This window comes from Geotrypetes seraphini, chromosome 4 (genome assembly GCF_902459505.1).
Source record: "Geotrypetes seraphini chromosome 4, aGeoSer1.1, whole genome shotgun sequence".
Classification (NCBI taxonomy): domain Eukaryota; kingdom Metazoa; phylum Chordata; class Amphibia; order Gymnophiona; family Dermophiidae; genus Geotrypetes; species Geotrypetes seraphini.
In genome coordinates this window covers 188,972,536-188,996,349 of record NC_047087.1, presented here as the reverse complement: position 1 = coordinate 188,996,349, position 23,814 = coordinate 188,972,536, and the positions used below count along the sequence as shown (strand labels likewise).

At 41.8% G+C, this 23,814-nt stretch overlaps 1 protein-coding gene across 1 annotated transcript in view; it reads left to right on the top strand.

The window, feature by feature from the left end:
- NPFFR1 (neuropeptide FF receptor 1) overlaps window positions 1–23,814 on the top strand; it is a 103,613-nt gene that overhangs the window by 50,048 nt on the left and 29,751 nt on the right. The window contains exon 2 of the mRNA XM_033943045.1: window positions 7,817–7,916. Within this exon, the coding sequence (XP_033798936.1) occupies window positions 7,817–7,916 (100 nt within the window). The remainder of the gene's footprint in view (window positions 1–7,816; window positions 7,917–23,814) is intronic.

Genomic DNA, 23,814 nt, shown 5'->3' with positions numbered 1-23,814 from the left:
AAGGGAGAGAAATTGGACACAAGGGATGGTGTGGAGGAGGGATAGAGATACTGGATAGGAGGGTAATTGGGAAAAGAAAGGGAGAGATGGTGGACTCTGGGGTGGTGGGGAAGGAGGGAGAGATGCCGGATGAAAGGGTAGTTAAGAAAAGGTGGATCTGTGGAGGGAGATGAAAAAAAGGAAAGATACCAGACTTCTTGGGGAGGGAAGGGAAATGGAAAGGGAGGACAGAGTTGGCAGATGGATGGTTAGCATGCAGAAAGAAGAAAGAAGGAGACCCTGGCAAGCAAGTTATCAGAAGAAAACCAGAGCCTTGGACCAACAAGATTTGAAATATAACCAGACAATAAAAGGTAGAAAAATTAATTTTATTTTCTGTTTTGTGATTACAATATGTCAGATTTGAAATGTGTATCCTGCCAGAGCTGGTGTTGGACTGCAAACGTGAGCTAGGATCTAACAGAGAGAGGAAAAGTCCTTTTTGTTTCTTTATTTTATTTACACTACAGCGCCAGTGTGGTTAGGAGAAGCCAAAGGGGGTGAAAAAGCTATAAAACCCACCAGGAGTTTTGAAAAAAATCACGCAACTGGGCAGGAAAATCGAATTGAAAAACCAATTAAAAAGGCTGAATCGAATCGAAATTTTTTTTTTCCTGAATCTGGCAGTATTAGTTTGCGCTACTGTCTTAGACTTTAGGACCTGGGATTGGGGAGAGATGGCATCCTCAGTACTTGATAATGCAAGTGAAACGAGGATTTGGTCAGACTTTTGAAGGGTCTGCAGAAAATAAATATTGTATAGGCCGGGGACATGAGACAGCAGGAAATGGGAACTTTTCTTCCTTCTATTTTTGTGAATGGAAAGGCTGAGGATGTCAGAGAGTTCAGTTAAAATATGTGCTTTATAAGAAAATATAATAATGTGTTTTATAAAGTTTATAGCATAGCTGGCCTACCCAGTGAGGTGTTCTAGTGGTGGTGGTGGCAGCGTGTCAATGTGTTGAGAGGAAGAGGTGGTCTGGGAAATTTTGCTGAGCAAACTCCGGGCCCATTTCCACCCCCCAGTTAGTCCACTCCACTCAACTGGTTCACACACTGAGTGGGTCTTTGGGTGTTGTTTTGGTATCTCTTCCAGTGGTTTATCAGTATCTCCTTCTGGTCCAAGGAAGGAAACTTTGTTATCCTTAGCATTGACCTACAGAATATGTTTGTAACAGCACTGCTTGTGTGGCATTAGGTTATGTAGTGATCGAAAGAAAAAAACAGACCTTTGCACATTTTTGCACTATATAGTGGGTGTATGAGGAGATTCACATCTCCTGCACAGCTAAGTCCATGTGAAGTTACCTTGTGCTGTATTTGACATCTAGAAAGGTCTCTGTTTGAAAGGAAAGATCTAAACTTAAAAATGAAGTGGCCAGAAGTTATGGTAAAAGCAGATAGTGTAGCTGGTTTTAAGAAAGATTTGGACAAATTCCTGGAGGAAAAGTACATAATCTGTTATTAAGACATGGGAGAAGTGTCTGCTTGCCCTGGATCGGTAGCATGGAATGTTGCTACTCTTTGGGTTTTGACCAGGTATTAGTGTCCTGGATTGGCTACCATGAGAATGGGCTACTGGGCATGATGGACCATTGGTCTGACCCAGTTAGGCTATTCTTATGTTATGTTCTCATCTGTAGGGGCCTTTGTTTTCACTTCTTATTTTAATGTATTTTTTTTCAGTGTTTTTTATAATGGGAACAAAAATGGAAGATAATTAATGTGTGTGGGATGAGGGGGTAACTAATTTCTTCAGCTAAATAATTCAATCCACCTCAAACAGACATAGGAGAACTCACGCACCATTCACACACCCTCCAACCAAAAACGTCAAAAGGAAAAAACTGTTCGACAACCTCCTAGCCATTTGTGCTGCAACACTCGACCCCCAACTCTACAACCAATTGACATTGACCACAGACTGCAAAACCTTCAAAAAGAAATAAAAACCCTTCTATTCAAAAAATACATAAAACCGAACTAACAATCAGAACTGTCCCAAGCATCACCTGCAACTACTCCATATGTACTTCTGATGTCATGACAATTCAGACATAATTTATGTTATGTTATGTTTAGAATATAAGAAAATTTTCACTGCCTGTTTCTATTCTGACCATTTATTCTGTTTCATGGTCATTACAAAAAATATTTTTTTACATGTGGGGGGAGTGTCAAAAAATGATGGGCCCCGGGTGCCACATACCCTAGGTACGTCACTGCCTACAAGCATACTCAATCAGATAGAACTCTGGATGCTTTCCTACAGACTAAAACTAAACCCTGACAAAACAAAATTCTTCCTGGCCACCCCCCAAAGACAAAATCAAAGACACCACAATCCAAGTGAAAGGATTGGTTTTCCCACTCGAACAAACATTAAAAATACTGGGAGTCACGCTAGACAAACATCTATCCCTAGAAAATCACACTGATCTCACTGTCAAGAAAAGCTTCTCGGTGCTCTGGAAACTTCGCACCATAAAAAAATACTTTGATGACACCGCATTCCGCCTACTAGTACAATCCTCTATTCTTAGCATACTGGATTACTGCAATATCATTTACCTGAGCTCCACGAAGAAAACCACCAGAAGACTAAAATTGATTCAAAACACAGCTGTCCGCCTCATTTTCGGCCTGAACAAATGGGAACACATCACTCCTTTATACCACCAACTACATTGGCTACCTTTCGAATCCAGAGTCTTTTTCAAATTCACCTGCTTCTGCTACAAAACAGTATTTGGTCTATCACCAAGATACCTCTTTCCCCATTTCACTATGAATTGCACCAATAAGAAATCCCGCAGAATTCAGCTGTTCGCCTTCCCCTCCTAAAATTATGTCAGCTCAAAAGATTCCTCGACAAAACCTTTGCCTTCCAGGCGGCTAAGCTGAACCCTTGGCTAGCCCAAATGATGCTCGAGGCCCCAACCTACCTCGACTTCAGAAAACTACTCAAAACGTACCTATTCCACAAACAGGACCCTTAACCCTCATTCCCCTGCAATAAACTAACTCCCGCCCTCTCCCCCCTCCCCTCCTTTTGTTCTCTCTCTCTCCCTCTTACCTTCCAATCCAACCTTCATCGTTGCTTGTAACTCTGATAAAATGTTCCAACATATCCTTCCTCGTTGCTTGTAACTCCGACAAAATGTAAATCCGTGTTCAGATCGGATCTTAATTAATTGTTGTGAACCGCCTAGAACTCCTTGGGTATGCGGTATACAAGAACATAATAATAATAGTTGTCTTCTTTTTCTACTATATTTTGTTGATATTTCTAGTGTAATAGTAGAGGTTCGTTATATATTGTTTATACATAGTAAAACATAATTTGCAAATGATGCTTTCTCTGTTGCATAGAAGGAGGCATAACATTTTTTGCTTGCACATTAATGTGTTGAGGGATCATCTTAATATGGATATCAAGGCTTTATTGCAGACTATTTTACTGGGCACAAGAGGGCAGCCTCTGCATGAACATTAAAGTATGTCTTTATTTCCTATTTGATTTGCACATCTAGGGAGGGAGGGAGGGGGTAATATATTTTTTAGTATTCATTGATTGAATGCAAGAACTGTTTATGACATTAATTGTATGCATAATGTAAAGCACTTTGCTTTTGTTCTCAAATTAGGGTGAGAGGGAGGGGGGAAATATTTTATAGTATTCTTTGATTGATTGTAAGTGCTGTCTATGATATTAATTGTATGTATATTTTATGCACTGTTCTCGAATTGAAAATTAATAAAGATTTTTAAAAAAAGCAATTTCAGACATTTTGGATTAAGGGGGTCAGTTTTCAAGTGCTTTTCTAAAGTTTTAGAAATCTACATTTAGGTCATTTTCTACTGAACATAGTTTCCTAACTTTTCAATTGAAATTTATCCAAAATTTAGTAACTTAAAACTTAAGAACCTACATTTAATTCTGTAATTCATTTGCCTAGATTTAGGTTCCTATATAGGTACTTTAGGCCCTGATTCAATAAACAGCACCTAACTTCCGTGATTGTCAATCATCTTTTAGGCGCCATTTATAAAATCACACCTAGCAGTGCCTAAGCGGTCATAGGTGGCGGTAGGCATTGAAACCTTAGGCGCACTCCCATCTAGACCAGGATTTTCTTGGCCTAAATGAGTGTAGCTAAGTTACCGTATTTTTTGGACCATAAGATGTACTTTCTCCACCCCCAAAAAGGAGATGGAAAAGGGGTGCGTCTTATGGACCGAATACACCGCGCGCCGCCCCCCCCCCCCCCCGTACCTTTTTAAAGTGGCGGTGGTCCAGTGCGGTCTCCTGCTGGAAGGCTGCCTCTTTGCAACGCACAACGCAGTTACTGACTACAGCCAATCACAGAGCGACGTGGGACCAGGCAGGAAGTGCAAAGGTCACGCTTCTGCGTTGTGCGTCACTCTGCAGAGAAAGGCAGCCATCCAGCAGGAGACTGCGCTAGACCACCGCTACTTAAACCATGCCCAAAATCCACCCAGAATCTGCCCCTAACCATGCCTACTTTCTGGTAGGCACCTTGGGGTAGATGCTTACCTCAAAGTGGAGGAGCCTACTGAGTTAGGAGCTACCAGCTAATTTTTTTTGTTATTGTTTTTTAATGGCACTTTTCAATTATCAGCGCCAATTAAGCCTAATTGAATAATTAAGGGGTCCTTTTACTAAGGCGCGCTAGCCAATTTGGCGCGCTCTAAATATTAGGGCGTGCTAAATGCTAATGCATCCATTATATTCTATGGACGCGTTAGCATTTAGTGCGTGCTAAATTGGCTAGTGCGCCTTAGTAAAAGAGGGAGTAAGTTAGCCACCTAGATCGGATTGGCGTGCCAATCTAGGTGTCTAATTATAGGCATCTTTTATAGAATTAAGGTCTTAATGCTGAAAAACATTTTCCTCCTGCTCTACTCCTGCTCCAATGGCTCTTAAATTTTAGGTGCCTACACTTGAAAATGATTTTGGAGGCCTGAAATTCAATAACAAGTTGAAAATTGTACTTTACCCCCCACCATTCTGGCCCTCTTTTACATAGGTGTACTATGCGTTTTAGCGTGCGTCTAGCGTGCGGTAAATCAACACGTGCACTAACTGCTAATGTGTCCACAGGATAACATGCATGCATTAGCATTTAGCATGTGATTAGCACGCGCTAATATTTACCGTGCGCCAAAAAGCATAGTGCACCTTTGTAAAAGAGGGGGTCTGTATATGGCGCCAATGCTGGCCACCAATAATTGCTCATTAATACCTGTTTATTGATGCTAATTGGCATCAATTAGAAGTTACATGCACCTCTTAGTAGGCACACTGTACAGTGCACCAGTGTGCAAATCTAAAAGGGGGCATGGCCAGGGGCATATCATGGGCATTCCTAGCAGTTATGTGCTGACCAACAGGTCAACGCATAACTTAGGCATATGTATTTAGGCCAAAATGAAATGTATAGCAGCAATGGCCACATTACCCTCCCAATTCTATATATGACGCTCAACATTATGCGCACTGAATAACAAACCAATTAATGCCAAAAATTAGGTACTAATAATCAATTATTGGCACAAATTAGCAAAAATTAAATGTATGCACACATCTTCCTAGTCGGGATTCTATAAAGATGCACATGTAAATTTTCCATGTTGATCTGAAAAAGAGGTGTGGCCAAAGGGGGGGCATGGCTGGATCAGAGGTGTTTTTAGCACTCGCACACAGTATTATAGAATGTGATAGATCTGTGCCTAATTTAGGCATGAGGATTTATATCAGGTTTCAGTTTGTGTCAATCCTTGCACCCGAAATTGGATGCGGATCCTGGCGCCAAGTGCTGTTCCACGAGGTCTTTTCAAAAAGTTGCAGGACAGTTTGAATTGCGCGCCAATGGGAAGTTCTTTTGAAACGCACTACGCAGCGTTGAGTAGCTTGAAACCTCATGAGTAGCCTCCTTTTTCCCGTTGATATCTGTTTTCGTCTCCGCGCTACAGCTGTTTTTGTGAAAGTGTGTTTTCATGATCGGCTATTTTTCATCATATGCAACCTCAATGAGCAGCGCTACAGCGTGAAGTTCTGTTTCAAATTGGGTAAGACCGCTACAGAAACTTATGAAATGTTGAAAGTGGTTTATGGGGAACATGAGTGAGTCGTGGAAGGTGTTTTGAATGTGACAAAATTTGTGAATTTTGCACAAAAACACAATTACAGTTCTTTTGCAGCCACCTTACTCTCCTGACTTAGCCCCAGCTGACTTCTTGTTTCCTAAACTTAAATCCACGCTGAATGGAAAGTGATTCGACACTATTGAAGACAGCAACTTTTTGCAATTCCTGAAGATGTGTTTATGGACTGTTTCCAGAAGTGGAAATGACGTTGGGAAAAGTGTATAAGAAGGGAAGGGGAGTACTTTGAAGGGGACCCAAAGGAATAAGTTGCAAGATTGTTTAATAAATTTTTATAAAATCAGTCCTGGAGCTTTTTGAACAGATCTCATATAATGGGCACGCAAATTTGGGTGCCATTTATAGAACAATGTTTAGTGTTCACTTTTTTGGGCACCCAAATTTGGGCTTCATTTACAGAATCTAGTCCTTGCATATTGCCATTATACATTTGAAAATATATGCATATTGTGCAGGCTGCAGAATTAGAAACTGAGAAACATGAAGGCAGACAAAGGCCAAATGGCCCATCCAGTCTGCCCATCCACAGCATCCATTAGCTCCTCCTCTCCCCAAGAGATCCCATGTGCCTGTCCCATGCTTTCTTGAACTCAGACACAGTCTCTGTCTCCACCACCTCTGCTGGGAGACTACAAGGGGCCACTGAAAAGTTCTCAGCCCAACCAAGAAGAGAATGATGTGTAGCCATGAATCTTACAAGCTATTGCACACTTTCTTAACACTTTTTGTTTCATTTCATATTATTGAAACGAAAAGTGTGAAATAACTTGTAAGTTTCATGGCTTCACATCATTCTCTTCTTGGTTGGGCTGAGAACTTTTCAGTGGCCCCTCATATTCCACGCATCTAATACCCTTTCTGTAAAAAAGTATTTCCTTAGATTACTCCTGAGCCTATTACCTCTTAACTTCATCCTATGCCCTCTCATTCCAGAACTTCCTTTCAAATGAAAGAGATTTTCCTCATGTACATACCGGCTTTTAAAATTTCTGTTTCTACAGGTAGGGAACTTATATATGTAAATGCCACGCAAGCCATCTAAAGTGGCCTTCATGATGTAATGACTACAAATAAGAAATAATTTAAATGCTATCTGATTTTTTTTTAAACCAAATTTTTCATTTCTGTTGACACAGACCTAGATGTCAGCATTTACTTTGACATAAGTAAATGATTGCTCAGCGCTCATGACCAAGAATAATCGTGATAAAAATTGCATTAACTATAACATAGTTTTAAGCCTTTCTTCTTTTTGTTCCCTACAATTTTGGAATCAAATTGCTGTTAATTTAAAAGTAACTTATAGGATATTATGATGAGTAAAAATCTAGTCATTTGTTTGAACTAGAATTTATCAATTTAATACACTGCCATTCAAAAACTGATATCACATTGACAGTACAGCAGAACGTTTTAAAAATCTGCTCAGGCAAAGCTTCATAGTGGTTTACAGTTTGTAAAATTTCATTTACAGTTTATAGTATGGTAATACTTTAAACTCTCAATAGCAGAACTTCAGATAATCAGTGCAATGTTGTAAGGTCATATAAGATATTACAATAGCATCATGATCTCTGTGTAATTCCAGGCTGGCCTTTCGATAACTTCATGTGCAAAATGAGTGGGCTGGTACAGGGGATGTCCGTGTCAGCGTCAGTTTTCACTCTGGTGGCTATTGCAGTTGAAAGGTACAGTATGTCTTTCTTCAAGAATCGCTTACAGGATTTGTGTCCATTAAACTTGCTCTTTCTTGCCTAGTTTTTACCATTGACCTCTTCACTGTTATGTGAACATTGTTTTGGGAGTTTTTGCACAGAACAGGATTAAATGCAGGTATCTCAGTGCGCTCTTTACACTATCCATTGCTTGTGTAAGATGCATTTATTACTGAAGAAAAAGAAAATCAACAAAAACAGAAGTTCTTTGTTTCACATGGATGGAAAGGGAAAGATTATGGGCTCTTAAAGAATTTAACATGTAAAAAGTGAAAATAGATGAGTCTTTTTTCTGTTTCTTTGTATAATACATTGCTTAGGTTCAATGGCTTTTCAGAGGGTTTAATCAGCTAACTTGAGGAGTTACCTGGTTAATACCTATGGAAGTTAAACCTATGGAAGTAACCTTGAGGAGTTACCTGGTTAAAAAAATCTAGTCTCCCCCCTCCCCCCATTTGACCAGATAAATTTGTCACTGAAACTCATAAGACAGGCATGTTTAGCTAGGTAAAACAAGAGTTGGCTCCAAAGGTATCCACAAGGTGGGTTTATGATTTAGCCAGATAACAGATTTTCAGTACTAATTGGCTCAGCTCTTCTGCTCACAGACCCCTTCTCGCTGAAGCTCCAGTGTTGTAATTCTCTCCCTCTCCTATAGCCTTGGCACTCAACCTGCCTCTCCTGCCAATGGCAGTTGCAATCAACAATAACTTTTCTGAGACCCAGTCAGTCCCCTTCTCATCTTCCCAATCTCTTATAAATGAAAGCCACACTCATTCTCCTATCCGCTCAAGTTTATTTTTTAAAAATGTCCCCTCTGCCCCACAAAGATTATTCAGTTCCCATCCAGTCTTATAAAATAATTCTCCTCCACCCCCCTCCAAGACAACTTATGCTAATACTTTTGGTTTTCCCCTGGCCTTAGTTTTCAACCTGGACTTAGTGCTTACAAATGGGGAAAGTGTTTCTAATGTTACAGTGGGTGATCTGGCATCCAGTGATCACTGCATGGTACAGTTTAATATTGAGATGGATATAGAGAAGGCTCAATCAAAAGTAAAGGTTCTAGACTAAAAAAATGAATTAGGTTTGGATGGGGGATTATGTCAAGGAATTGTCTGGATGGAAACGTCTGGAAGGAGTAGAAATTCAATGGGCAAAACTAAAAGGAATTATTGTAAGGGTGACAGTCCTTTTTGTGAGTCAAGTAAGTAAAAGTAAGAGGACAGTTCACGTTGCCAATTCGGCCCTTCTCAAAGAGCTCAGATTGACCTTTAAAAGGTTCTGAGCTCGTGTACTAATCTCCCACCCTAACTTAGGTAATAGAAATAGAATACAAAATCACAATAACAAAATATAAATACAATATGCAAAAAAAAAATTGTTATTAGCCTATGAAAGTACATTTATAACAAGTGGAGAAAAAGCCTCAACTTATCAACAATATATGGACGGCAACCCAATGAGTTCATAAGCCAGTCCTGCTCTGTATCATAGGCAAAAAACTCCACACTTTTCAAAATGTAATTTTTCAAAACGGGACCAAAGCTACCACTATGCACAGGGAGCTAGAAAAAGAACATAAACAGTGCACTTATCTACTATCGATGGCAACAAAAGTAGCAAGTAGATCTTCCTGCTATAGCACTTCTCATGCTGACAGAGAAAAGGAACTGAGTGTCACCAACAAGGCTCTTGTTTCGCCGAACAACAGCTGCATCAGGGCAATCAACCTGCTCCGTCCACATTCGGCTCAGAATGGCGCTAGAAATAGAATCCCATGAGTTATTTTTTTAACCATCACAGCGGTCAGATGCCAACGAGCCCTTGACTCTTTTACTTACTTTATTTTAGTTAATGTGGTTAATTTATTTCTGACAATTTCTACGATGGGAAAAAGGTCTGGGTTTAAAGCCTGCTCCACTTGTGCAGCAAAAATGTCCATCATGGACCCGCATCAACTCTGCTTAAAATGCCTTGGCTCTCAGCACGACTCAGACTCTTGTCTGCAATGTGTTAGTGTAACTAAATGATCTCGCAAAGCCAGAGAAATTAAATTTAAACTACTTTTGCAAGATCCTACTTCTGCCTCCCTAGCACTTCTACTTCCCTGCTCCCAGGTTCACCAGGTTGTAACCTGACTATCCCTACGTCGCACGGGCAATCCAAAACCAAAACTCACCAGCCAGATCTCCAGCGGTTAATCAGCAAAGGTGTGAATCAAATAAGGATCACGAACGGCACTGCAGACATCGCACTTCATGGCTCACGATGCCAGAATCAGGGACATCGCACTTCATGGCTCACGATGCCAGAATCAGACTATTCCTATGATCAACGTCGATGCCACTCAGCAGAGGTGGAGCATCATCGTCATTCAAGGGAGGAGCATCGATGTCATCGGGAGGAGGGCCATCGATGTAATAGACGTCAATCACCGCGTCAGGGGCATCCCCAGCCAGCAGAGGTGGAGCACCAACATCAATCATGGGAGACAGTCCCGATTTGGTTGTCAAAAATAGTAGCTGAGAAGATAAGGAATAAGAGGTCAGCATTCATAAACTACAAAAGATCACAGAATGAGGAGGAAAGGCAAAAATATCTGGAAAAGTTAAGAGAGGCTGGTCGTGTAGTCAGGAAAGCATAGATGCAAATGGAAGAAAAAATAGCTGACATGACAAAACAGGGAGACAAAACATTTTTCTGATATATCAGTGATAGGAAGAAGTGCAAAAGTGGCATTGTGAGACTCATAAGTAGAAGCTGATAAAGAAAAGGCTGGATTGTTTAACAAATATTTCTGTACTATGTTCATGGCTGAATCACCGGGAAGACTTGAATAGGGATGCAGTAGTGGTAGACCCTGATCGATTTTCAGACAATTGTGTTCGTGATGAGCTAGCTAAATTAAAGGTAGACAAAGCGATGGGACTGGATGGTGTACATCCGAGGGTGCTGAAGGAACTTAGGAAGGTTTTGGTGGCTCCACTGACTGACCATTTCAATGCTTCTCTAGAATCAGCAGTAGTAGTACTAGAGGACTGGAGAAAGGCAGATGTGGTCCCTCTACACAAAAATGGAAGTAAGGAGAAGTGGGAATTACAAGCCAATAAGTCTGACTTCTGTGGGAAGCAAATTAATGGAAATGCTTTTAAAACAGAGAATAGTGAAGTTTCTGAAATTCAAAGCAACATGGATTTGCTAGAGATAGGTCTTGTCAGACAAATCTGATCAATTTCCTTGGCTGGGTGACCAGAGAATTGGATAGAGAGAGTGCACTAGATGTGGTGTATTTAGATTTTAGCAAAGCCTTTGACAGTGTTCCACACAGACGTCTAATAAATAAACTGAATTCCTTCAGGGTGGACCCTAAAGTGACGGGCTGGGTCAGAAACTGGTTGAGTGGAAGAGGGCAGAGGGTAGTGGTCAATAGAGATCACTCTGAGGAAATGGATGTTACCAGTGGTGCACCTCAAGGTTCTGTTTTTGGGCCTGTTCTTTTTAACATTTTTATAAACAATATTGCTAAAGGGCTGTCAGGTAAGATTTGTCTCTTTGCAGATGATACCAAAATCTGCAATAGAGTAGACATCCTGGATGGTGTGAATAACATGAAGAAAGACCTAGCGAAGCTTGAAGAATGGTCTGAAATTTGGCAGCTAAAATTTAATGCTAAGAAATGCAAGGTCATGATTTTAGGCTGCAAAAACTGAAGGAACGGTACAGTTTAGGAGATGAAAAACGTATGTTCATGATAGAAAAGCGGGATTTGGGTGTGATTATATGTGATGATCTTAAGGTGGCCAAACAGGTTGAAAAAGTGATGGTGAAAGCTAGAAGGATGCTAGAGTGCATAGGAAGAGGTATGGCCAGTAGGAAAAAGGAGGTATTGATGCCCCTGTATAAGACTCTGGTGAGACATCATTTAGAATATTGTGACAATTCTGGAGACCACACCTTCAAAAAGATATAAAACGGAGTCGGTCCAGAGGAAGGCTACTAAAATGGTGCATGATCTTCATCAAAAGGTGTATGGGGAGAGACTTAAAGACCTCAGTATGTATACTTTGGAGGAGAGATGGGAGGGAGGAGATATGATAGAGATATGGGATCTCTTAGAGAGAGGAAGAGATAATGGTTACTGTGGATGGGCAGACTGGATGGGCCATTTGGCCTTTATCTGCCATCATGTTTTTGTTTCTATTTCATCAGCACTGTACAGCATATGAATATGAGGGGGTGCTGAAAAGTTCTCAGTCCAACCAACCAACTTCCTAAATTCTGAGCATTATTTTGCCACTGTAGCTGAAGGAGTGTTATCTTATTTCGTTAAGTGCCAATTTGCAGAAACAAAATTCTCTGTTTGATATTGTTTCAAATCATTGATTGAACCATATCCATGTCATTCTCTTCTTGGTTGGGCTGAGAACTTTTCAGTACCCCTTCGTATATACTTCCCTGAGTTCCCATCTGGTTCTTGGGTCAGTGCTCTACATGAGGGATGTGCATTCATTTTCATTTATATGGTAAACTATGATGTATTAGGTATTTTTCTATTTTTGATTGTCAATCATCTTTTTGGCGCCATTTATAGAATCGCACCTAAGCAGTCTTTGGTGCTGGTAAGCATTGAAACCTTAGACGCATTCCCATTTAGGCCAGGGTTTTCTTGGCCTAAATCAGGGGTGTCCAATGTCGGTCCTCGAGGGCCGCAGTCCAGTCGGATTTTCAGGATTTCCCCAATGAATATACATGAGGTCTATTTGCATGCACTGCTTTCATTGTATGCTAATAGAGCTCATGCATATTCATTGGGGAAATCCTGAAAACCCGACTGGATTGCGGCCCTCGAGGACTGACATTGGACACCCCTGGCCTAAATGAATGTAGCTAGGTTAGGTATCTACTGATGCCTAAGTCAAACTATGCTCAAAATCTACCCAGAATCCACCCCTAACCATGTCTTCTTTTTGGTAGGTGCTTCGGGGTAGAGTTAGGTGCCTACCAGCTAATTTTTTTGTTATTGTTTTTTATGGCACTTTTCAATTATCAGCCCCAATTAAGTCTAATTGAATAATTAAGTCAGCCACATAGATCGCCTAGACATCTTTTATAGAATCAGGTTTTAACAAACCAACTATGAAGAGCCAGTTTGAAATAAGAACATAAGTTAAGAACATAAGAGTTGTCGCTGCTGGGTTAGACCGGTGGTCCATCCTGCCCAGCAGTCCGCTCACGCGGCGGCCCCCAGATCATAGACCAGTGCTCTAAATGAGTCCAACCTCAACTGCATACATCCCAGTTTAGACTACGGGGGGAGCTCATGGCAGCCATTTTCTATTGGCGATCTACATGGGGCAGGAGCGTAGGAAGATCGCTCCTGTCCCGAAAGCCCGCTAGACCACCAGGTAAGGCCGGATGCCGGGGGAAGGCAAAAATATGTTTTTTTCCCCCCTCCCCCCAAAAAATCACGATTATGTGAAATCGCGAGTGTGGAAACTGCGAATGGGGAGGGGGAAGTGTATCTACTAAGTCTATTCCCTTCAGTATTTTGAATGTTTTGATCATGTCTCCTCTCAGTCTTCTCTTTTCAAGGGAAAAGAGGCCCAGTTTCTCCAATCTCTCATTGTACGGCAACTCCTCCAGACTCTTAACCATTTTAATCGCTCTTCTCTGGACCCTTTCGAGTAGTACCGTGTCCTTTTTCATGTACAGCAACCAGTGTTGGACGCAGTACTCCAAAATAATTCTGCTGCTACAATGCAGGCCCAGGGAGCCATATTTTGGGGTGGGGGGAGCAGGGGGAAGAAGGCAGAAGCATGGGCACTTCATCAATCATGCTGAAACTTTTGACACCGTTCTCTTTTCCTCCGTAAAACTAAATAGTTCTTTAGTAGTCAGCTAAAAAGCTTAGTTATGAATTTAGGCATTATAAAATTAGAAATAGATAATTTAATTGAAAACAATAAGTTATAAAATGAGTCAGTAATGCTGCATTGGGAATAATGAAGAATAACACCACCAGGAGCTTACCGACTTAGGTGGAGGTCTGAACTCCCTTATAGTCTTCAGCATTACATGTTCAAATATAAAAGAAAGAAGAAGGTGAATGAATGGTAAATTCAGCGCCACTGTGACTATTTTTGTAAATCCAATTTGAATATATGAATTTTTGAAAGATGGCTCAGATGCAGACTACTAAAGAACTATTTGGTTTTACAGAGGAAAAGAGAACAGAGTTACTAAATATACCCACTTTATATGATGGTAGCACATCCACAGTGAGCTTACCCTCATTGTATAAATTGGAAATTCAAGACAAAAAATTGATTAGAGCTGAGCTGCACGCAAATATGCTAGTATGTGTCTACAGCTATGATACCACGAGGTTTGCGAATCCAAAAAGGGCCCACACTATTTGCTCAAGACCAACAATTTAGGGAGAAATGGTGTGCTATATTAAATAAATGCAGTATGGATTTAATGCTACTCATCGTAGAACAGATCACTAAATTGGAACAAGAACTGAAAAGAAATATTGCAGACTTAAAATTGACTATTAAGCAAGCTTGTTCAGTAGAAACTTTTGACAAGCATTCAACCAAACCTACCTCTGCTACCCTTCTCCCGAATCCAGTGGTTGACAAAGCTGCAACATTTTCTATCCTATAGCATCTTGCTTTTTATCCTCTCTATCTAGAGAAATTTGTGATGCAGTGGACAACGTAAAAAAGAGACTTCCATAGGTCATTATTGAGATGACTTGGGAAAATCCACTGCTTATTCCTAGGATAAGCAGCAGAAAATCTGTTTTACTACTTGGGATCTAGCTAGGTACTTGGGACCTGGGCTAACCACTGTTGGAAACAGAATACTGGACTTAATGGACCTTAGGTCTGTCCCAATATGGCAATTCTTATGTTCTTACATTCTTAAAGCCTTACAATAGCAGAGATGGAACCCTGAGGGGGCAGTAGCAGCATATTTTTCTGTAATTCACAGCAAAATGGCTTTTAAAAATCTCTCAGGCAGTCTGGGTATGAACTGAGTGTAGGGAAAAAAAGTCACACAGGGCAGGGGCAAAAAGGTAAAATAAGGCTGGTTCTCTACCAGTGTGTCATAAAACTAAGTTTTAAAACTCTCTTAGGCTCTGTTGATCCAGAAAGCCTGCTAGTTCTTACTCATATCAGAAAGAAAAGGAAATCAAAGAATGCAGGCAGGACAGATTGCCTATCTTTTCTCTGGCACTACCAAGTTTGCACAGTGCTGTATAGACACATATAAGAAAGCTAGCCTCTGCTCGATAGAGCTTACAATCTATTCTGATTGAATCTCAATGCTTGAGAAGAGTAAGGTATAAATGGTGGAGACAGCAGATGGAAGTCAGTTGCGCATCGTATATAGTATAAACTAAACCTACTTACCTTTAAGTCTCTGTTATATAAAACTCCGGCTTTCATCTACAAATCATTGATTCCCTATACCCCAACCAGATTACTGAGGTCTTTTGATCAACATTTATTAGTTTTCCCTTCACTTAAAATTATTAATACACCGTGGCATTTTATATTTTCTGTTACAGCTCTGCAAACATGGAACTCCCTCCCTATTTACTTAAGAGAAGAAAACAACTTAGATAAATTTAAGAGCAAACTGAAAAGCTTTCTTTTCAAGGATGCTTTTGATACCTAAAAAAAGAAAGAAAAAAAAAAGCTTGATTTAGAATTTCATTTCAACTTCATAACCTTTTTAAGGTTCACTGTTTATTCCCTCCCTATTGTTTTTTACCAAATTGTCTTCTTTTCTACTAGCGATATGTATTTCGTACCCATCCTCTCCTCTGATTTTAACATATTTGTACTGTTAGTTCTTATCATGTTACGTCTGTTTAGTCTATTTGTTTTGTTGCCTTTTTAATTGTATATAATTTTAATGATTTGTTCATCGCTTAGAAATTTGAGCAAGCGATCAATCAAATATACAATAAACTTGAAACTTGAGTTGATGCTCCTCAGAGATCTAGTGCCAGAAGCAGCACTAACAGACTGGAATATAAAGGATGATCTACATTCTTTAGAAGTCTGCCAGTCAGACTGAAGAGAGATATATATATTTACGAAGACAGTAGAAAGATCTACAGATTCCAATGCAACTATGAACTACCAATTTTCTCCCATCTCGACAGAAAGGCAAAAAAAAAGGCAGAGGTAGTGCAGGATGGGAGACTGAAAAGAAGCAATAGCTAAATACATTTCCAAGGCCCCCCCTTCTCTGCTGAGAAGGGAATGATGCAGCTTTTGGCAGATACAGAATCTGATGAATTCTCATGTGAAGAATTCCATCAGAATCATCAGACATTGAAAGTACTGTAACCGAGGAGGGTCTTGAAAATCTAATTCTTGTACTAACTGGTGATAAGGTAAGAAGTAACACAATAACACAGTAAATGATAACAGAAAAATATCCTCATAATTCATCCAGTCTGCCCAATAAGATGGCCAGAGCCTCGCACACCGTTCTATCTAGGCCCAGGTCACCCATGTTTAAATTCTGGTTCTGAAGTCACTTAGCAGCGACGCTACTCAGCTCATGCAGAAGTTTGCAGCGTTTCTTTGAGCAGCAGGCTCTGTCTAAACCAGTAATGTCCAAAGTCCGGCCCGCGGGCCAGTTGCGGCCCGTCCTTTATTTCCATACGGCCCCCAGAGACACGGCTGATCAATGTCTTTCTCTATGTCTGAGCCATCGCACATCCCCACCCCCGCTCTTTTCTATGTGCCTGGCGCCACCTACGACGCGGGAATGCAGAAGGATTTGAAATCTGCATTCCTTCTCTCACCACGCAGCCACCTGTAGCCCCATGTAGAGTTGACCGAGGAGGTCTACTTCCTGTTTTAGTAAGTGCAATTTTATCCATAAAGTCCTGTTGCTTCATATAATTCCATATATATGTATATAATGTAATAAAAAAAGTCCAGAAAGCAGCACCGAGAGGTAGAAGGGGAGGGGCGGCGCCGGGACCTCCGATAACAGTGCGTCCTTCCTTATCCTGTTTCTAGGGACTTTAAATATGAAAGGCAGAGTGATTTTACTACTGTTTAGAATTGTAATTCAAATCGTTTGCAATAAAGTTTACATAAAATAGTTCATTTGTACTTAATTTTAAATGTCAGGCAAAATGGTCGGCCCTCGCGCATGTTCACTTCATCAAGTCTGGCCCTCTTTGAAAAAAGTTTGGACACCACTGGTCTAAACTGTTTACCGAGAGCATTCCTTTTTGGTTTCATATCCCATACTTTGGTGCCATCTACTGGGCTTCAGCCATATACCCCCGAGGAAGGATGTTCAAGCTGAAACACGGACCATGTTGGAGTCCAGGACAAAAGGGTTTAAAGGATTCTCTGTTAGGCTTGCTATATATTTTCTGTATATGTTATATATGTTGTATTTTTAATAAATTGATTGTACTCACAGTTGGTTCATTGTGTTCCTTACACACTTCTATTTTTGCTTACGGTTCTAAAGTCATCAACATGCCGGCCATGATGGGGATATGTATTGCATTGCTGACAGTATTCAACTTTTCCGTCAAGAGGCCTTCCCCTCCCTCCTAAGCTGCATAATTCCCCCTCTTGTAGTATGTGACAATAAAATGTTCAAATATCCTCAATGGCAGCCCTTCTAATTTGTACCATATAACTTTTAATTCACTTTAAAGCAGATTTGTCATATATGCCACCACCAGCCATATGATATTTGAATTGGCTGTATGTGTCACTCATAGCATATGTTCATCATCCGATCTGCTTTTTGTGTTAATATAAATATATATATATATTTATTTTTTTTTAAATTACTTTTTTATATAAATATTATATATTTTTTATTTTCATTTTATGTTTTAATTCATTCTCTAAAATGCTATCTCTTCAGTTAGCTTCAATAATTTCATATGAAAAAGCAAGAATAACTTAGCTTAAAGAAATTTTTCTAGCTTGCACTGTCAGTGTATTAATCTTCTTAGAGCCAGGAAGGGACTGGCTGACATGTTTCGCCCTTGGGCTTTATCGAGATCAGCCCCCTATAACCACAAAACAGATAAGAGATGAAAAATTTCATTCTTTTATACATTTTCAAATGAATTGTGTAAGATAGAGTTGTTTTTCCTACCTCTTGAGAATCACTGCATACCATCCCGACTCAGATTCTTATGATCAAAGATGGCCGCGGCGTCTACCTAATGGTTTAAATATACTCATCAACTGTACAACGCTATTGATGACAAACTTTGATTGTGTCAAAAACCATTACTACATGTAAGTCATCTAATATAGTATATGCTATTGTATGCCCATGTGGCTTTATATATGTGAGAAGGAGCAGCCAACCAATCCATTTAATAATGAATGAGCACAAGTCCAGGATACTCAATGAGAACGTTCAGGCTCCATTGGTCCAACACTGGTTGGACGCACAGCAAAAGATACAGGATATACATTGGAAAATCATTGATCAAGTCATTGCTGGGTGGGAGAGTGGTAATTTAGATAAAATATTGAACTTTATAGAACAGTGATGGATTTTTACTTTAAACACTACACGGGTCTCAACATGGAAATTGAGTGGATGTCCCTGGTCTGAGTGTCTGATTGGCTGTCGTCAGTAGCATTGCACAGCTGATGAGTATATACCATTAGGTAGACACCGCGGCCATCTTTGATCATATGAATCTGAGTCGGGACGGTACACGGTGATTCTCAAGAGTTAGGGAGAACAACTCTATTTTACATAATTCATTTGAAAATGTATACAAGAATGAAACTTTTCATCTCTTATCTGTTTTGTGCTTATAGGAGGCTGATCTTGATAAAGCCTAAGGGCGAAACATATCAGCCAGTCCCTTCCCGGCTGATGGTGACATATCTGACAAATTTGCTTTAAAGTGAATGAAAAATTATATGGTACAAATTAGAAGGTCTGCCATTGAGGATATTTGTATTAATTATTGCAGCATAAAAGTGATTTTTTGGCTAGCTTCTATTTACAATAAAATATTCGACATACTGGAGTTATCAAAACTTCACCCGTCTCTCACCATATGCAGGACACACATCATACAAATCTGTCTGGCATCAGGCTCAGCCCCCACCCCCTACCCCCTCCATGCTGGATTTGTCTCTCGCCACCTGTGGGACACAGACTGTCCAAGTCTGTCTGGCATCGGGTTCAGTTTCCACTATTCTTACCTAAGATAACTTCTAGTCTTTAAATCTTTAATTTGTAACGAACCTCAATTTATCACCAGAATGCTTATCCCTTATAACACCTCCCGGTCTCTCCGTTCAACATCTCAGAACCTTCTAACTGTTCCATCTCTGAAAATTATAGGCACCAGAAGACACGATATGTTTTCGGTTATGGCCCCTCAACTGTGGAACTCACTACCACAGTATATCAGAGAAGAAAAAGACCTTCCATCCTTTAAAAAAATCTTAAAAACTTATCTTTTTAAAGATGCATAAGAACATAAGCAGTGCCTCCGCTGGGTCAGACCACAGGTCCATCTTGCCCAGCAGTCCACTCCCGCGGCGGCCCGAACAGGTCACGGCCTGTCTGAGTCACCAGAAGGGGCCCCCTTGCCACCTTGGTTTCCCATTGAGTCTTATCTTCCCATCGAAGTCCTAACCCTCCGGTCTTGCACATGCACGACCTGGTTGGATTTCTATACTTATTACTTGGTTTGCTTTCTATACCTGTGTTACATCCCAGCACCTTTCTCAGTATCCCACGATCCCCCTATCCCTCAGGAATCCGTCCAATCCCTGTTTGAATCCCTGTACCGTACTCTGCCTGATCACTTCCTCCGGTAGCGCATTCCAAGTGTCCACGACCCTTTGGGTGAAGAAAAACTTCCTTGCATTTGTTCTGAACCTATCTCCCTTCAGTTTCTCCGAATGCCCCCTCGTGCCTGTTGACCCCTTCAGCCTGAAGAATCTGTCCCTATCTACCCTCTCTATGCCCCTCATGATCTTGAAGGTCTCTATCATATCTCCCCTGAGCCTCCTTTTTTCCAGAGAGAAGAGCCCCAGCCTATCCAACCTCTCGGCGTATGGGCAGTGTTCCAGCCCTCTTACCAGTTTCGTTGCTCTCCTTTGGACTCTCTCAAGCACTGCCATGTCCTTCTTGAGGTACGGCGACCAATATTGAACGCAGTATTCCAGATGTGGACGCACCATAGCTCGATACAATGGCATGATGACTTCCTGCGTCCTGGTTGTTATGCCCCTCTTTATGATGCCCAGCATCCTGTTGGCTTTTTTCGAGGCTGCTGCGCACTGTGCAGATGGCTTCAGTGATGCATCCACCAGCACACCCAAGTCTCTCTCAAGACTGCTGTCTCCCAATAATGCCCCCCCCCAATTTGTATTTGAACAACGGGTTCTTTTTCCCTATATGCATGACCTTGCATTTTTCCACGTTAAAGCGCATTTGCCATTTGTTTGCCCAGTCTTCATAGAAACATAGAAACATAGAAAGTGACGGCAGATAAGGGCCAAGGCCCATCAAGTCTGCCCACACCAATGACCCTCCCTACCTCCCTTTGCGAAGAGATCCCACCTTTCGATCCCATTTAGCTTTAAAATCAGGCACACTGCTGGCCTCAATCACCTGCATCGGAAGACCATTCCATCGATCCACCACCCTCTCGGTGAAGAAGTATTTCCTGGTGTCGCCATGCAATGTCCCTCCCCTGATTTTCCATGGATGCCCTCGTGTTGACGTGGGTTCCTTGAAGAAGAAGATATCCTCCCCCACCTCGATACGGCGCGTGAGGTACTTGAATGTCTCGATCATGTCCCCCCTCTCCCTGCGTTCCTCTAGGGAGTAGAGCTGCAATTTATTCAGCCGTTCCTCATACGGGAGATCCCTGAGCCCCGTGACCATCCGTGTAGCCATTCGCTGGACCGATTCAAGTCTCAGCACATCTTTGCGGTAATGTGGTCTCCAGAATTGTACACAGTATTCCAGATGGGGTCTCACCATGGACCTATATAATGGCATTATGACTTCGGGCTTACGGCTAACGAAACTCCTTCGTATGCAACCCATGATTTGTCTGGCTTTAGATGAAGCTTTCTCCACCTGAGTTGCAGTCTTCATGTCCTCACTGATGATTACCCCTAAGTCTCGTTCCGCTACAGTTCTCTCTAGGATCTCACCATTAAGAGTGTAAGTCTTACATGGATTTTTGTTGCCAAGGTGCATGACCTTGCATTTTTTGGCATTGAAGTTTAGTTGCCAGGTCCTGGACCAATTCTCCAGTAGGAGGAGGTCGTGTGCCATACTATCGGTCTTGGATTTGTTGTCAGGTCCTGTTGTGTTCTTGTCCACTATATTGCATAATTTGGCATCATCGGCGAATAACGTTAATTTACCCTGAAGCCCCTCAGCCAAGTCCCTTATGAAGATGTTGAACAAGATTGGGCCCAAGACCGAGCCCTGCGGCACTCCACTTATCACCTCTGTCGTTTCGGAGGGGGAGCCATTCACCACCACCCTCTGAAGTCTACCCCCCAGCCAGTCCCCCACCCATGTAGTCAAGGTATCTCCCAAACCTATAGAGCTCATCTTGCTCAACAACCTGCGGTGTGGTACGCTATCGAATGCTTTGCTGAAATCTAAGTACACGACGTCCAGGGACTCCCCAATATCCAGCTTCCTCGTCACCCAGTCAAAGAAGCTGATCAGGTTGGATTGACAGGACCTCCCCTTTGTAAACCCATGTTGACGGGGATCTCGCAGATTCCCCTCGTTAAGGACCGTATCCAATTGGTGCTTGATTAGAGTTTCCATTAGTTTGCTTACTATTGATGTGAGACTCACTGGTCTGTAGTTCGTAGCTTCCGTCCTGCTTCCTTTTTTGTGGAGTGGAATGACATTAGCCGTTTTCCAGTCTAGCGGGACTTTTCCTTTGCCGAGGGAGAGATTGAAGAGTGTTGATAGTGGTTTCGCCAAGGTGTCTCTTAACTCCCTGAGTACTCTGGGGTGTATGTTGTCTGGCCCCATAGCTTTGTGAACCTTGAGTTTGGATAGTTCACTGTAAACACTACTGGGCGTAAACTCGAAGCTGCAAAACGGGTCTATCGAGCTATCCCCTGTTGGTAGCTGAGGGCCGGATCCCTGCGTCTCACGGGTGAAAACTGAGCAAAAGTATTCATTTAACAGTTTAGCCTTCTCGGAGTCTGATTCTACATAGTTCCCGTCCGGTTTCCTAAGGCGTACTATCCCTCCTGTGTTCCTGTTTCTATCACTAATATACCTAAAGAATGCTTTATCGCCCTTTTTGATATTCTTTGCTAGATTCTCCTCCGCCTGCAATTTGGCCTCTCTGACTGCTGTTTTGACGGTTCTTGACTTGGCCAGATAGTCTTCCCTGGAGCCCTGCTTCCCTGAATGTTTAAAGGAGATGAATGCTCTTTTCTTCTCTTTTATGAGGTTGGAGACCTCCGTAGAGAACCACTGTGGTTTGTTTTTTCTTCGTCGTTTACTTACAGATTTAATAAATCGGTTTGTTGCTTCGTGTATGGTAGCTTTCAGTGTTGACCACAATTCCTCTACATTATCAGTCTCTGCTTGGTTTTGCAGCGACTGATGGATGAATTCCCCCATGTCCTCGAAGTTGGTGTCCTTGAAGCTGAGGACCTTAGTTAATGTGTTGGATTTGGTGAAACCTTTTCTGAGGTTAAACCATACCATGTTGTGGTCACTGGATGACAGCGTGTCTCCCACAGAGACATCTGTGACACTTTCTCCGTTGGTAAGTATTAGGTCTAGAATCGCTTGATCCCTAGTTGGCTCCAAAACCATTTGCTTGAGTCTTGCTCCCTTTATAGAGTTTAATAGCCTTCTGCTGCTGCCGGTCGCAGAGGAAAGTGTGTTCCAATTCACGTCAGGCATATTGAAGTCACCCATCAATACTGTGTCCCCACGCAAGGTGATATTCTCTATGTCCTCGATTAATTCCATATCAAGGTCTTCCTGTTGCCTTGGAGGTCTGTATACTATGCCAAGGTACAGGCATTTGTCCTTTCCCCTGGCCAAATTTACCCAAAGGGATTCCCCTGTGTACCTAACATCTGTGATTCTGGTAACTTTGATGTCATCTTTGGCATATAGTGCTACCCCTCCTCCCATTTTGCCCTCCCTGTCTCGGCGGAACAAATTGTAACCCGGTATGACCATGTCCCACCTGTGAGAGTCTGTAAGCCAGGTTTCGGATATCGCCACCACATCTAGGTCGGTGCCCCTCATTTCCGTCTCCAATTCCAGAATCTTGTTGCCCAAACTGTGGGCATTGACGTACATAGCCTTCCAAATCCTAGGTTTGTTATGGCTATCTAGTGATATTCCCGATTGAGCTCCATCGGCTCCTTTGGTATTGTTTGCAATGTGTGTATTCTCCTTAGACCCTGAAACACAGTGTGAACTTACTCCGGACTCGGAAATGTCAGTATCCCCCCCGAACACGGAAATGTGAGCACCCCCCCCAGATCCATGATTGCTATGTGTATATACCTCAGATCCTGAATGGTATTTGCAGCTTACTTCATTAGATAGGTTATTAGTGCCCGTACCCTCCCCCAACTTACCTAGTTTAAAGCCCTATGGAGTAGGCGGGCTAATCGGTGTCCAAAGACGTTCTTCCCTCTGCTGGACAGGTGCAACCCATCTGGTCCCTGTAGTCCTTGTAGTGCCTCTCCGTGGTTCAGGAACCCGAAGTTCATCTCCTTGCACCATCCTTGCAGCCAGTCGTTTGCCTTCTGGATCCGATTCTCTCTGGCTCTTCCCTTGCCCCTTACTGGAAGGATCGAGG